A 14,338-nucleotide genomic window follows, 5' to 3' on the forward strand; every position below is an offset into this window, starting at 1 on the left:
TTTAATATTATAAAAAATATTATAAATTTATATCAATAATAAACAAGTAATAATAGATACGATAATCAGTAATAAATCATAACATTATACTATAAAAATAAATATAAAGAAAAATATACATTAATTAGATTATTATCTAAATTATTATTATATATTATGTTCATACTTGATTTCATAATTTTCATAATTGATTTTCTTGAAAATGAAGTCTTATTTAAAGACATTCTAAGATTTTTTATTTCTGATTTTTTATTTTTGATTTTTTATAAACAGATCCATCCTACTAAATACTATAAATAGAGAGCATCCTATATAATAATGAAATTTGAAAATAAATGTTTAAAGATAATTAATTCAATACCAACCATCGAAAGCACCAATGCATTGTGTAATACCACCAAATTCAGATTTTGCAATTGATGTATTTCGTAATGCATCAAGTAAAGTAGTTTTGCCATGATCAACATGCCCCATTATTGTTACAATTGGATGTCGTTTTATTAATTGAGATTCATTTGGTAGAGGCCTATATAAAATTAAACATATTACATAGTATATTTAATTAAAATGATTAAAAATTGTTGTGTAGTAAAAAAGGATAAAAAAGAATTCAAATTTTAGAAAGTCAAACTAGTCAAATAAAGAAAAAAGTTTTTTATTTTTTATTTATTTTTTAAAGTGAATAACTTATTCATTTTGAAAATTGATATATTGCATAAAAATAATGAATTATCTTATCATTTCTTCTTTTCCTAGTTAGAAGTTTTTATATATCTGTCTTTCACTTGTACATATATTTAATATCTTAATATTTAGCACAGTATTTTCTCAACTAAATAAGTTATCCACTTTAGTGAAGATAAAAAATTATAACTTTAAAAATATTAATTTTTTAAACTGTGTATATTGATTTTTGTTTTCTTATTTATATATCTATTTTTTTATTATATAATAATCATATTAATTCATACTACCGTTTAGTAATATCTTTATATTCCATATTAGTTTCTTTAATTTTTTTTGATATGAATTTGTGTTTCCCACCAAGATATTTTACTACATTAGTTAATAAAGGCATACTCGTTAAAATACTATTTTTTTCATATGGAAATTTTTTATTTATAAAATAAAGAACATCTAAAACATCATTAATATCCCTTTTGGCAGAATCTGCTAATTCTTTAACTGTCATGTTATTCCATATTTCTATTATTGGTAATGATTTATTTTTAAATTCTTTATCTATTAAATTATTTAATTTGTCTTCATTAAATATTGTTTTCAGATTCTGAAAATAATTTCAATTATAAATATACATTTTAATATATTTATAAATTATATTTAAATCAAAATCATACTAATTCTGTTTCTTCTTTAAGTTTTCTTTGTTTAGTAAAAACTGGTGTAACATGATAATGATGATGAATATGTAATACATTCATGGTTTGTATAGTACTATTTATATTTTGTTCCCGCCATATAATTTCTATTACTTGTTTTGATAAACTGTAAATAGATTATATTTAGAAAAAGTATATAGTATATATATAAAAGTATATAATATATATAAAAGTATAATTCTATATACAAATTAAAATTTTAAATATTTAATAATAATAAAATATATTAAATACATAATATTATTAATATATATGTAAACATATATAAATATATTATAATATTGAATGTTTAAGAATAATATTATAAAGGTTATGTTTATGACTTGTGTATAATAAATACACAATAGGAAACATTATATGCAAATATATATTTATTAAATATTATATAATTTCATAAATAAAAAAATCAAGTTATTTATAATTCATAACATCAAAAAAAATACAAAATACCTAGATTGAATATATGTTCTGATAATAGAAGCAGCCATATTTATTCTTACATATTTATATAGGAAAAAAATATTCATATCATTGATATGTTTAATTTATTATACACTCATAATTTTATATATCATAAAGAAGATACAGAATCTTCTAAAAAAATCTAATATTAATGCATTTTTTATCTCTCAAAAATACTAAAATTATTTTATTGTTATATTCAATATTATCGAACCGACTCAGAATAATATTGACAATATCAACATTGAAACTGAAATTAAATTTTAATAAAATCACAAATAAAAACAAACAAACAAATAAAAACAAATACATGTTAAAAAAAAGTTACAAGATTTAAATCAAAATTGCTATCATGCAATGTCGTGTATCAAAACAATTACAAAGTAAGTCATGCAATTGGAATAGGCTATAATTTCGATTTCGTTGAAGAAAAAAAAAACTGAATGCTTAATAAAATCTATATTTATCAATACTAAAAATACATTTTTTTTTTTAATATACAAGAATACATCAAAATAATGAAACTACAACAAGAAGATATTCAAATGTCGTTACATATTACACTTCTCATATCATTCTTTTGCGAAAATTGATACATACTATCCGTTTCTAGTAAGTTGACACTTGAAGAGTGCAGATGATAAACTATTAAATGTAATATATATTATTGGCGATAGTTAATAGATGTGAATTTATAAGAAAGTATATGATACGATTATGTTTGTATAGATTGGTTATCTTGCTAAACTCTATATTTTTCCAAGTATCAAGCATAAGCAATGCACAGTATATTCAACAAGTCACTAATTCGTTTTTTTAAATTTTCAACTAAATAAATTTCATATTTTCCTTGAATAAAGTATATATCTCAGAAAACAAAAAATGAAATATTTATATTTTTTAAATTATCTTAATTAAAGATTAAGATACATTGTAGTTTTTAAAACAAAAAATAATAAAAATGTATTTAATTAACATCTTATATATCATTATGTGCTATATATACAAAGAGAGAAAATCAATTTTATTTTTAAAAGTACTTTAAATTAAAAATATTTATGAAACTAAAAAAAAATTATTTTTAAAATTTTCATAATAGAAATTCCATTAAATGTTAAATTTATCCTATATACAAATTGAATCTTAATTATAATAATATTAATTCAAAAAATAATCACATAAAATTTGAAAATTATTCTAATTTTTAAATAATATAAATTAATTGAATTAATTTCATAAATTCTTATATGACTATCATTTAAATTACATAACTATTATATATATAAATAAAATTATGATTTGATTTAAACATATAATTATTTTTTTTAATTGTACTGATATCGTTCATTTTATCAATTTTTATCAATCTTTATCTCAAAAACAATATGTTAATATTAAAAATCTAAATAATTAAACGAATAATAATAAATTAATATACAAAAAATATATTTCTTATTCAAAAGTATATTTCTTATTTCATATTTTAAAATAATATTTTGTAATTCGCTAATTTTGCTAAAGATTTAATTATATAGTTTCAATATCTGTTGACTCGATTGATTGAATATTTTGATTTTGTCAAGATTTATATCATTGATTATTTGATATTTTATTAATAATATATAATAATTATATTTGATAAATATGATTTTAGTATTAAATTTAATAATAAAATTTAATTGATTTTATAAAATATGAATATAAATTAATAAGATATAATTAATAAGATACATTTCATAATATAAATATATAGATATTGTCAAATATAAATGAGTTAAACTTGCTCATGTAAATAAGTCTGGAAAATTGAATAATCTGAAATTGGTTATCATCGATATCGATTCTTCTATTCTATGTTAATAATTTTGAAGTTAATTTCAGATCATTTGTACATGAACGTGAACTTTTATTCTTTCAACGTCATTATTCATAAATGGTTATTAACTAAAATAATTAAATAGTAATGAAGAAAAATTCGAAATTACAAATCATATATATTTTACAATTAAATTTCTATTCATTACATATAAAATATTCTGTTGATATTTTTTAAATTATAAATATGTCAGACAGTATGGAGCGAGATAAAATTGAATTGTTGACATCTAAAGAAAGAGAAGAAGAGGAAGAAATGAAACGAGAACTTTTAGGTATTTGAATATCTATTAAATATTTTAAATTTTATTTAAAATCTTTTTAATTATTGATTTTACAATTTTTACATTAATTTAAAAAAATATTTTTTTAAAAATAATTTTTAGATATGAAAATGTATGAAACATGGTATACTTATAAGGATATGAAAGAAATTTTAGGATTCATTAATGAATCTAAAGATATGGCAAATATGGCTAATGATGAAAAAAATGCACAAAAGGTAAATTTATTAATATTAATTTAATTAATATCTAATAAATATAATTTGTTCATTTATATTATATAATTATAATAATATTTAATCAATATATATTTTTAAATATAATATATTTTATTAATTGGAATTATGAAATTATATATATTGTATATTTAATCAATATATATAATTTATGTATATATATAATATAATATATAATATGATTTTTAGGAATTAATGCAATCTTCTAGTGATTGTTCTTCAGAAATAATGCTCAAGACAAATTTAATACAAGAACTAGAAATACAAGAACACATCAATAATACATCTCAGTCAATACATTCACATAGGTCTAATCATACATCTCCAATACATGAAAGAACATTAACTCATGATTGTAGTAATTCTGATCTTGCATCTGCTATTGTTGATTCAAGAAATTCTGTGTATAGAGGAAAAAATTTGGATAATGAAGATATATTTATTAAATCACAAGATAACTCAAATATGAGAGATAATTATTCTCATAATATGAGTAGATACATTTCTTTAAAATCGAAAAATTCTTCACAAGATTCGGATATTATAAATAATTCAGAGAAGAAAATGGACATGTATTCTGAATGTGATAAAAAATTGGATCAATGGCAAATTAATCCCCTTGATTCATGTGTTAGTGAAAATGATGTGCCTTTGCAAGAGCCAAATCGACCTGTAGTTCAAGATCGTATGCCATTTAGATTATGCAAAGATGCACAAACACCTGAAATGCTTGAGAAACTACTGCCTGCATTAAACTTTTATTTGAAACAAACAGCAGAATTATGGCATAGTTGGCATCGTACTACTGATACTAAGTTTCAATGGGGGTCACCCATTCAGGTGGGTACCTCCATCCAATCCATTTCTTACAGATCCTATCATTAATGAATATAAGAAAATATTAGATTTGGAAAGTTCATATTTTGACAATCAATATTAAATTTTACTGTGCATTTAATTAAGTTAAAAGAGGATTGTGAAATGAATTATAAATTTCTCAAATAATAAAATTATTCTAAAATTGAACATTAAATACAATTAAAAATTTTAAAATTAGTTAAAAAGTATCAAATTAGTAAAAAGAATATCTTATTTTCAATAAGATAATCTTATTATTAAAAGTAAACAAATGTAGAATCTGTTTTAGATATGATAATTTATTATAATTTCGTTATTATTTATTTTATTTTTTAAGTCTTTTTTTCTGAAAAGAAATTAAATGTTTTAATTTCTTATTTTATTAATTTTAATTTTTTTTTTTTTTCTAAAGAAAAAAAATGAAATTTTTAGAACAGATTTCTTTGTTTTTAATGATTAATTTAAGATTTTTTTTTATCAAACAGATTAAAGAAAAACTCATGAAATTATAAAAATACTTAAAAAATTACTAAATTTTTTTTAAAATATGAACTCTCTGAATATTTATTTCTGCATATATAAATTAAATTCTTCATAATAAAATATTGTGCCATGGAAAATAAAATTAAAGTTAAAATTAATTATATGCAATTATATTTTTTTTGAGTTTAATAAAATGTTAATATTTGTAAAAGTTCTAAACTATTTACAATTTTAATATAAATTTTTATTAATTCTTTTCAATAAAAAATGTGTAACTGGTTATTATAATATATAATATATAATATAATATCTCTTTGACATAAATAATATTTGATGTTATCTCTTATGATTAGCAGTACAATGGTTGTGATAAAATTAAACTAATATATTAAAAATAACTTTACTGGCAAAGTTTACATATTTTTTATTTATATATATACCAATAAGATAACTTGAAAACAAATAACATTAATGCTTTGTATAAAAATAATTGAAGATTATGATTGATGTTTCTTATAAAAATTGCATTTATACAAATACATGTATTCATAAATGTTTATAAAAAAAAAACAGTAATTAAAACTGTAAGCTTCAAACAATCTTTGAATAAATCATATTTCTGTAAAAAAAGAATAGTTTCATTGTTATAATTCTAATCCTTCTTTCAACATTTCTATAGGTGGGTCTTACTAAAGATAATTTGGATAAAAAATCAGTAACAAATATTAAGACTGAACAGAATGAAATGGAATGTATAAATAAATATAGCAATGAACGACCTAATAAACGTAAATCAACTATGATTTTTTCTCTTTCTGATGCAATATATTCTAGCAGTGATGAAGATGAATATACTACTAAAAAAAAAAAAATTCAATCTTATGAAGACAAAAATAAAGAATTAAGTTTAAATAAAATGGTATATACTGCTAAATGCAATGAGAAAAATAAAAATTTAAATCATGATAATATTAGTAAACTTTTTGATAATAAAGAAATTGAACATTTCAAAATGGAATATAAAAAAGAATCCAAAAACTGTTTGCCATCTGAATTACTTTCTTTATGTCCAAAAAAAATTATACCTCAAATTAGAAAAAATATTAATAAAAATATAAAACACATTGTTAATATGTCTCCCAATAATTCAATAGCACATAATAGCAATGAAAAAAAAAATGTAGTGAATTTGATATCCAAGGATAAAAATAACATTCTGACTGATGAAGAAATTCTCATAGAATTAGAAAAAGATAATGAAAAAGCTAAAACCACATTTGAAAATATTGAAATTAAACCATTACCCATAAAAAATTTTTCATATAGAATAAAAAATGAATGTATAACTTTAGAAAAACTTCAACTTGAGAAACAAAAAAAAATTGAAATTCAAAGAGAAAAAGCTCAAAAAAAAGAAATTGAAGAAAAAAAAAAAAAAGAAGAATTATATAAAAAACAAATAGAAGAAGAACAAAAAAGGGAAAAGCAAAGAGAAGAAAAAGAAAAAGATAAAGAAGAAAAAAACAAAAGATGGAATATAATATATATGAAATCAAAAAAAAAAATTAGCAAAAAAGATGAAGAAAAATTACTGAATATAAATAAACAAAATAAGATATCAATAGATGATAACAGATTGCTTGAGGTAATAAATCTTTGTATATTTTTTTAATAATATATATATATGTATATGTCACATAATGCTTTATATATCAACTTTTTTAGGATGAAAATACTTCCAAAATTAATGAAATTGAAATAACAGATAATAATCTTTCAAATAATATAAATTGTCCTATATGTAATAAATCTTTTCCAAATGATAAAATAGAAGTACATGCTGCTGGATGTGAACAATATATATCTGAAAATGAACATGAAAATGATGTACATTTATTAGAAAATAAATCATTACCAATAGCTATTAATAATCCCGAAATTCTTGAATGTGGTGTTTGTTCGAAATATAAAACGACTAATGGAATACATTATGAAGAACACGTTAATACTTGTTTACAAAGACAACATGAAGAAGAATCCTTAAATGGTAATAATTTTCATTCTATTTGAAAAAAATATATACAAAATCATGTTCTTAAATTAACTTATAATTATATTATATAATTGTATAATTTATAATGTTAGTAATATATATTTTTAGAATATTCAAGCAATGAATTCAGCAACATTCCTAATTCGCCTGTTCGTTGCTACCGACCAATTAGTGAACAAACTGATTCATACATAGATTATAGAAGACAATTTCCTTCAAACAGTAAAACACAAATATATTCCAGTAGAAAAAGAAAACGTTAAATACAACTCCTATCTTTAAAACAGCAAATGTGTATATATCTACATATTGATAAAAAAATTGATATTCTATCATGGCTTTAATAAGAGTACTATATCATTAATATCATTAAAATAAGATTAATACGTTATAAAACGTATAATTCAAACATTTTGAAATATCAAATATAATTTCTTTTGCATTTGTTGTTTATAACATTCCATATTGTATAAACATTTATGTATATGTATATATTATGTTACAATTTATATTATTATAATTATATTTTTTATTTTTGATTAAAATTAAATTAATGTTAATTAAAATATGTTTTTCTATCAAGTAAGAATATAAATTTAAAAATGAAATTTCATTTAAAAATTACTATTTTTCTTAATAATACGCACATTAAATTCAAATTTGATAATGTAAAAATTTATGTTAGAATATTTTAAAAAATACGTTTCATGCAAAAAAACTACAGTATAAGTGTAAAAAACAGTATAAGTGTACTATATCTGATAATCTAATATTAATTTTTATAGATCAATTGTAAGCATTTATATATTATATAGTAAAATGTATTTTTATACAGGATTATCGTCCTGAATAAAATATTTTATTTATACATTTTGTTTTATTCTATTTTAAATTATGAATTACTATATTAATTATATGCAAGTTATATAAATGGATCAATTAAATGTAATTATATATATTGAAATTATTTTCGTATTAAAAAAATATTTTTTTTGATATGTTATATAAGAAATATGATTATAAAAATTAAAATTAAAGTATGAATAATAAATTATTTTATGATTCATAAATACATATCTAATATATATCTAATCTCTTATCTATAATATATATTTCGAAGAAATGTAATAAGAAATTCAATTCAAGTTTATATAAGATTTAAGAAAATAATATTTAAAAATAACATAATATTATATAATATATTAAAAAATTTCATTAAATTCTCTTAAAACAAATATTATGAAAAATATTATGAAAATATTCTTTCAATTTATAACCATTATATTTTTAATTTATAATGTTTTGTCTCTAACCTTAGATGGTTCATGGATAGGTATTAAATGTTATTAATAATAATATAAATATATCAATATATTTTATAAAGAGAATTCTATTTATATAATATTATTCTTATTATTATTACATATATTTTTAATTTAGGTAAAATTATAACTGAAAAACATAAATATGGTAAGATTTTGCGAAAATAATTATTTGATATTAATATCTGTAATTGTAATATTTTTTAATCATATTTTTAGACATCACATTTTCTGCAACTGTACCAGGAGGTATTTATACTGATTTAAGTAATGCTCATATTATACCAAATAATTTTATTGGATATAATGATTTAACTAATCGATGGGTCGGTAATCAATCAGTTTTATATACTAAAAGTTTTTGTGGTAATTATAAATTATTTTATATTTAATATAAGAATATTAATATATTATATGAAAATATTTTTAAAAAAAATTATTAAAAAAAATTATTTATTTTATAGTGAATGACACTTTATTAAATGATCCTAAAGTATTATTAATTTTCCATGGTGTAGATACATTTGCTACAATTCTTTTAAATACTAAAAAAATTGGAGAAACATCAAATATGTTTTTAAGATATACATTTGATGTGACAAAATATTTAAAAGTAAGCAATTTATTTTTATAAAATTATTTATAATATTTATTAATACATTTACTTTTCAGAAAGGAGAAAATTTATTAGAAGTTTTTTTTTCTTCTCCTGTTAAAGTAGCTGAAAATTTATATAATGAACAAGCATCAAAATATATAATTCCTCCAATATGCAATCCAAATACTTATAATGGAGAATGTCATATAAATCATATAAGAAAAATGCAAGCAAGTTTTGCTTGGGACTGGGGTCCTGCTTTTCCATCAATGGGTATTTGGTATATTTATATTCATTATTTATTTCTGTTTTATTTATTACTTTATATTAATTGAAAAATATTTTAGGAAAAGTGTAGAAATAATTCCTGTAAATGAAATTTATATTATGGATATTACAATAGATATCCACAAAGAAATAAATTTTTGGAATATTATGATTACATTATTCTTTGAAACTACTTTACAAAAAAATAGCCAATTTATAATTTGTGATATTTCATCTGTTCTTAATATTAATGAACAATTAAATATTTATAATTCTACTAATGTTAATTTATATACAAATAATAAATATGTAAAAAGTACTACATTTCTCAATGTACCTATAGTATGTTCATAATCATAAAATATCTTTAATTATGTATATAACATATTACATAATTAATGTCTATCTATATATATATATTTTAAAAAAATTTTTTTTTTATATAGGATCTTGTGCATGAATGGTGGCCAAATGGTTATGGCAATCAAACTCTTTATTTATTAACTGTAACTGCAACTACTTCTACTAATGTCAAACAAAAAACAATACGTATTGGTTTCAGAACAGTAGAACTTGTACAAAAGCCTCTCAAACAAGGATTAAGTTTTTATTTTAAAATAAATAATATTCCAATATTTGCAAAAGGTAGTAATTTTATACCAGCTAGTATTTTTCCTGAATTGACTGCTCAGATGGATACAATTAAACATTTATTAAAATCTGCCAAAAAAGCAAATATGAATATGCTTAGAGTGTGGGGAGGTGGACTTTATGAATCTGAATTATTTTATAATATAGCTGATGAATATGGAATCATGATTTGGCAAGATTTTATGTTTGCATGTGGAATGTATCCTACTACAGAAGAATTTCTTAAATCAGTTAGGAAAGAGATAATACAAAATGTACGAAGATTAAAAAATCATCCTAGTATTGTTCTCTGGGCTGGAAATAATGAAAATGAAGCAGCTTTATATGATAATTGGTATGGAACTGGAACTAAACAAGTATATAAAACTGATTATATCAAACTTTATGTAAATTTAATCAAGAAAACAGTTGAACGATTAGATTCTACACGACCTTTTGTAATATCTAGTCCTAGTAATGGATTATATACAGAACAATATAATTATACTGGAAAAAATCCATATTCAAAGATATTTGGAGATGGTAAAATATATCTCTTATTTTATTATAGAAATAGTTTATTAATAAAATAATATTTTAGTGCATTATTACAATTATTTTAATAATGGTTGGGATATGCATCAATATCCTCGTGCAAGATTTTCATCTGAATATGGATTTCAATCATTGCCATCAATTTATACTATGTTGCCAGTTGCAAAATCAATTACTGATTTGGATATAGACAGTAACTTTCTTGAACATCGTCAACATTTACCATTGGGAATATTTTTTCTGAAAAATCTTATTTCAAAAAATTTAAAATTACCTAACATTCAAAATACTCTAAAAAAATTTGAAAATTATATATATTTAAGCCAAATTAATCAAGCAGTTTCTGTAAAGATACAGACAGAATATTATCGACAATCAATGTCGGAATTAAATGAAATAGGAGAAGGAATGACAATGGGTGCTTTATATTGGCAATTAAATGATGTTTGGCAAGCTCCATCATGGTCTTCTATTGGTAAATAATTATTATTGAAGATAAGATGTAATATTTAAATTATCATCATTAATTCTATATCTAATCTATAATTCTAATCATTCTATTTTTTTAGATTTTGATGGGCGATGGAAAATGCTTCATTATTATGCTGTGGAATTTTTTGCACCTCTTATTGTTACATATTATATTCAAAACATGGATCTTTCCATTTATATCGTTTCTGATAAAACATATCCAATAAAAAATGTTACTTTAGAAATGAATCTTTATACATGGAATAGTATAAAACCTATACAATCATATTTTCACTCCAATATAACTATTGTAATTATATGACAAAAATAATCATCAATATATTTTAATATATATTTTATATATATATATAATTATTACATTATTATTATTATTATAAATAATAATTTAATCAACATTTTTTTAATAGGAAGCCAATGCAGTAACTAAAATTAATGATAATGTACTCAAATATTCATGGATTTTAAATTCCACAACACTTAATGAATGCCAATTTAACATCACTAAAAATAATTGCATTACAACACTTACCTTAAGAGACAAAAATGGACTTTCAATAGCACCAAGAAATTACATATATCCAAATAATGCCCTGAAAAATATTGCATTACCAATAGCAAATGTTTCTGTAAGTTTATATTTAAATTTAAAAAATATATATTTTAATTACTTATTTTGTTTAACAAATATATATTATATTATTTTAGGTAAATATAAATGATTATCATTTATCTGAAAAATTCTTTAATTATTTAGATATTGAAATTGAATTAATAACAAATAATATAATACTTTTTGTATGGCTGGAAGCTGGTAATATTTGTGGTCATTTTTCAGAAAATGGTTTCCATATGTTTGAAAATACGAAAAAAATTTTATTCCATGCATGTGATGTTATTACATCAGAAATGTTAAGAACAACTTTAAAAATTACTACACTTTCTGACACTTATTAAATTGATTCAATTTATCCATTTTTAAATTGTAACTAAATAATTATTTATCTCCATAATATTAAATTTCATGTTTGTGGAAAATATGTTTCGCGATGTAAATAAATTTCAAATCCAATAAGAATAATAAATATAATTAAAATTATACTAATTATCAAATATATTAAATTTGACATTGTTAACTTATAAATTTATTTTTAAATTTCAAATGATAATTAAGTTTATAAGTTATTACTTAAAAACATACAATAATTTTTAATAACATTTTAATTAATAATAACAAAATCTGATATGAATAATACTGAAGTTATCAAACAAAGAAAAATCAATACATACAATATTATAAACAAAGAAATACATTAAATATATATATATATATATGTATTATTTTGATTATAAATTAGTTTCAATCAATTTAATATCAAATTAATAAATAATAATAAAAGTTAGAATTTTGAAATATAATAAAAAGTATTAATTTATTTTTCTTTTAAATTTTTCTTAAAAATTATAGAAAATTAATTTTTTTACTTCAATAATATATTTATAATATATAAATATATAATAAGCTTTTAGAGATTTCTTAAAATTTTTTAATTACATTATTAGCAAGATACATCTGTTGAAGAAATTGATCAAAAAATATATAAGCATATTATAATATTATATAAATTAATATATTTATAATAGAGTTATTATTATTTGAATATTCGAAATATTCATCATAATCCGAATTTGTTCTTTTTTATATAGAATATATTTGCTCAATAGCAATATCCATAAATTCGGGTAAGAGCACTAATTTATAATCTCTGTTATTATATTATATATTAAGTAAAATAATGCTAAATTTTATTTTTTTAAAGACTAGATAAAATTTTCATATTTCATAAATTATTTTTTTTTTTGCAAATTTAGATTTTTTGTATTATATTGTATTATATAATAATTTTTTTTAATATTTTATTATTTTAAAAATGTGAAAATTAAAAATTAAATATTTTTAAAAATCATTTAAATTTAATTTTTATATAAATTTCATTTCAAATAGTTAAGACTTAAATTTAAAACATAATTAATTCTTAGTATTAATCTTATATTTTTAAAGATTAATGTATGAGATTCAATAATTCAATAATTTATAAAACTTTGTTAATTTTTCTTCTACTATTTAACAATCAATTAGAAATTTTTTTATCAATGTTTAATTTCTGCATACGATATAACTTCTTCTGATGGTGAATGCAAATAACGGCGACTTAGATTAATTGCTACCATTATACAACATAATAATAATGGACCAAAAATTACACCTTCTACACCTAAACAAAAAATTCCACCTGCTATGGAAAGACCTGTAAGATAAGGATGTCCACCACTAAAATATAAATATAAATCATTATATTTTGTATATAAATAAATAAAATATTATTGAATATAAAAAAATTATAAATAAAAATTAAAATTACATATACCCTTTAATTTCCTTGTAGAATTCAGTTACAACAATATTACAAGGAAGAAAATGAAACATGAAAAATAGAATAGCAATCATAGATCCTCGATTAAACCAGAGTTCTATAGTAGCTGGGATACAAGCAAAATATGCATCCAAAAATGGAACAGCTCCAAGTATTGTTGCAAAAGTTGATGGTAAATAAATTATTTTTACTTGAAACAAATTATGTGTAAACCATGTCCACATGCCAAAAAAACAAGCAAGCTTAAATGTTGCAGTAAAAACTCCAATTACAGCTTCTTGTAATGCTACAGCAAATCTACAAAACATTAGATATTTATATCTATTTTTATATAATTTGATATATATATATATATATCAAATTATATATATATATATATATATATATATAT

General features: G+C 19.6%; 3 protein-coding genes across 3 annotated transcripts in view; 1 reads left to right on the forward strand and 2 right to left on the reverse strand.

Moving 5' to 3' along the window:
* LOC102678901 (translation initiation factor IF-2, mitochondrial) overlaps positions 1–1,993 on the reverse strand; it is a 4,810-nt gene extending 2,817 nt beyond the window's left edge. The window contains exons 1-4 of the mRNA XM_006616441.2: positions 1,851–1,993; positions 1,359–1,506; positions 975–1,288; positions 366–526 (exon numbers count right to left, since the gene is read on the reverse strand). Of these exons, the coding sequence (XP_006616504.1) occupies positions 366–526; positions 975–1,288; positions 1,359–1,506; positions 1,851–1,927 (700 nt within the window). The 5' untranslated portion in view covers positions 1,928–1,993. The remainder of the gene's footprint in view (positions 1–365; positions 527–974; positions 1,289–1,358; positions 1,507–1,850) is intronic.
* Positions 1,994–3,740: 1,747 nt separating this feature from the next.
* On the forward strand, positions 3,741–12,613 carry LOC102671984 (beta-mannosidase). The gene is made up of 17 exons (XM_031510827.1): positions 3,741–4,012; positions 4,124–4,239; positions 4,447–5,097; positions 6,278–7,243; positions 7,324–7,645; positions 7,760–7,911; positions 8,867–8,984; positions 9,092–9,121; positions 9,193–9,339; positions 9,438–9,586; positions 9,646–9,851; positions 9,919–10,180; positions 10,285–11,011; positions 11,070–11,498; positions 11,593–11,804; positions 11,923–12,141; positions 12,221–12,613. The coding sequence occupies exons 1-17, from the start codon at positions 3,925–3,927 to the stop codon at positions 12,467–12,469; spliced, it is 5,043 nt and encodes a 1,680-aa protein (XP_031366687.1). The 5' UTR covers positions 3,741–3,924; the 3' UTR covers positions 12,470–12,613.
* Positions 12,614–13,631: 1,018 nt separating this feature from the next.
* Positions 13,632–14,338, reverse strand: part of LOC102679662 (transmembrane protein 245) — a 3,504-nt gene continuing 2,797 nt past the window's right edge. Inside the window, 2 exon segments of the mRNA XM_006616448.2 lie at positions 13,632–13,844; positions 13,942–14,326. Coding sequence (XP_006616511.2) covers positions 13,664–13,844; positions 13,942–14,326 — 566 coding nt within the window. The 3' untranslated portion in view covers positions 13,632–13,663.

This window comes from Apis dorsata, unplaced genomic scaffold (genome assembly GCF_000469605.1).
Source record: "Apis dorsata unplaced genomic scaffold, Apis dorsata 1.3 scaffold_265, whole genome shotgun sequence".
Lineage (NCBI taxonomy): Eukaryota > Metazoa > Arthropoda > Insecta > Hymenoptera > Apidae > Apis > Apis dorsata.

What these genes read in the sequence shown, in the direction of transcription:
- LOC102671984 (XM_031510827.1), top strand. Translation starts at nt 3,925, where the DNA reads ATGTCAGACAGTATGGAGCGAGATAAAATTGAATTGTTGACATCTAAA. An exon ending in TGAAGAAGAATCCTTAAATG is followed by an intron (nt 7,646 to 7,759) that starts GTAATAATTTTC and finishes ATATATTTTTAG; the next exon opens with AATATTCAAGCAATGAATTC. An exon ending in TACCAATAGCAAATGTTTCT is followed by an intron (nt 12,142 to 12,220) that starts GTAAGTTTATAT and finishes ATATTATTTTAG; the next exon opens with GTAAATATAAATGATTATCA.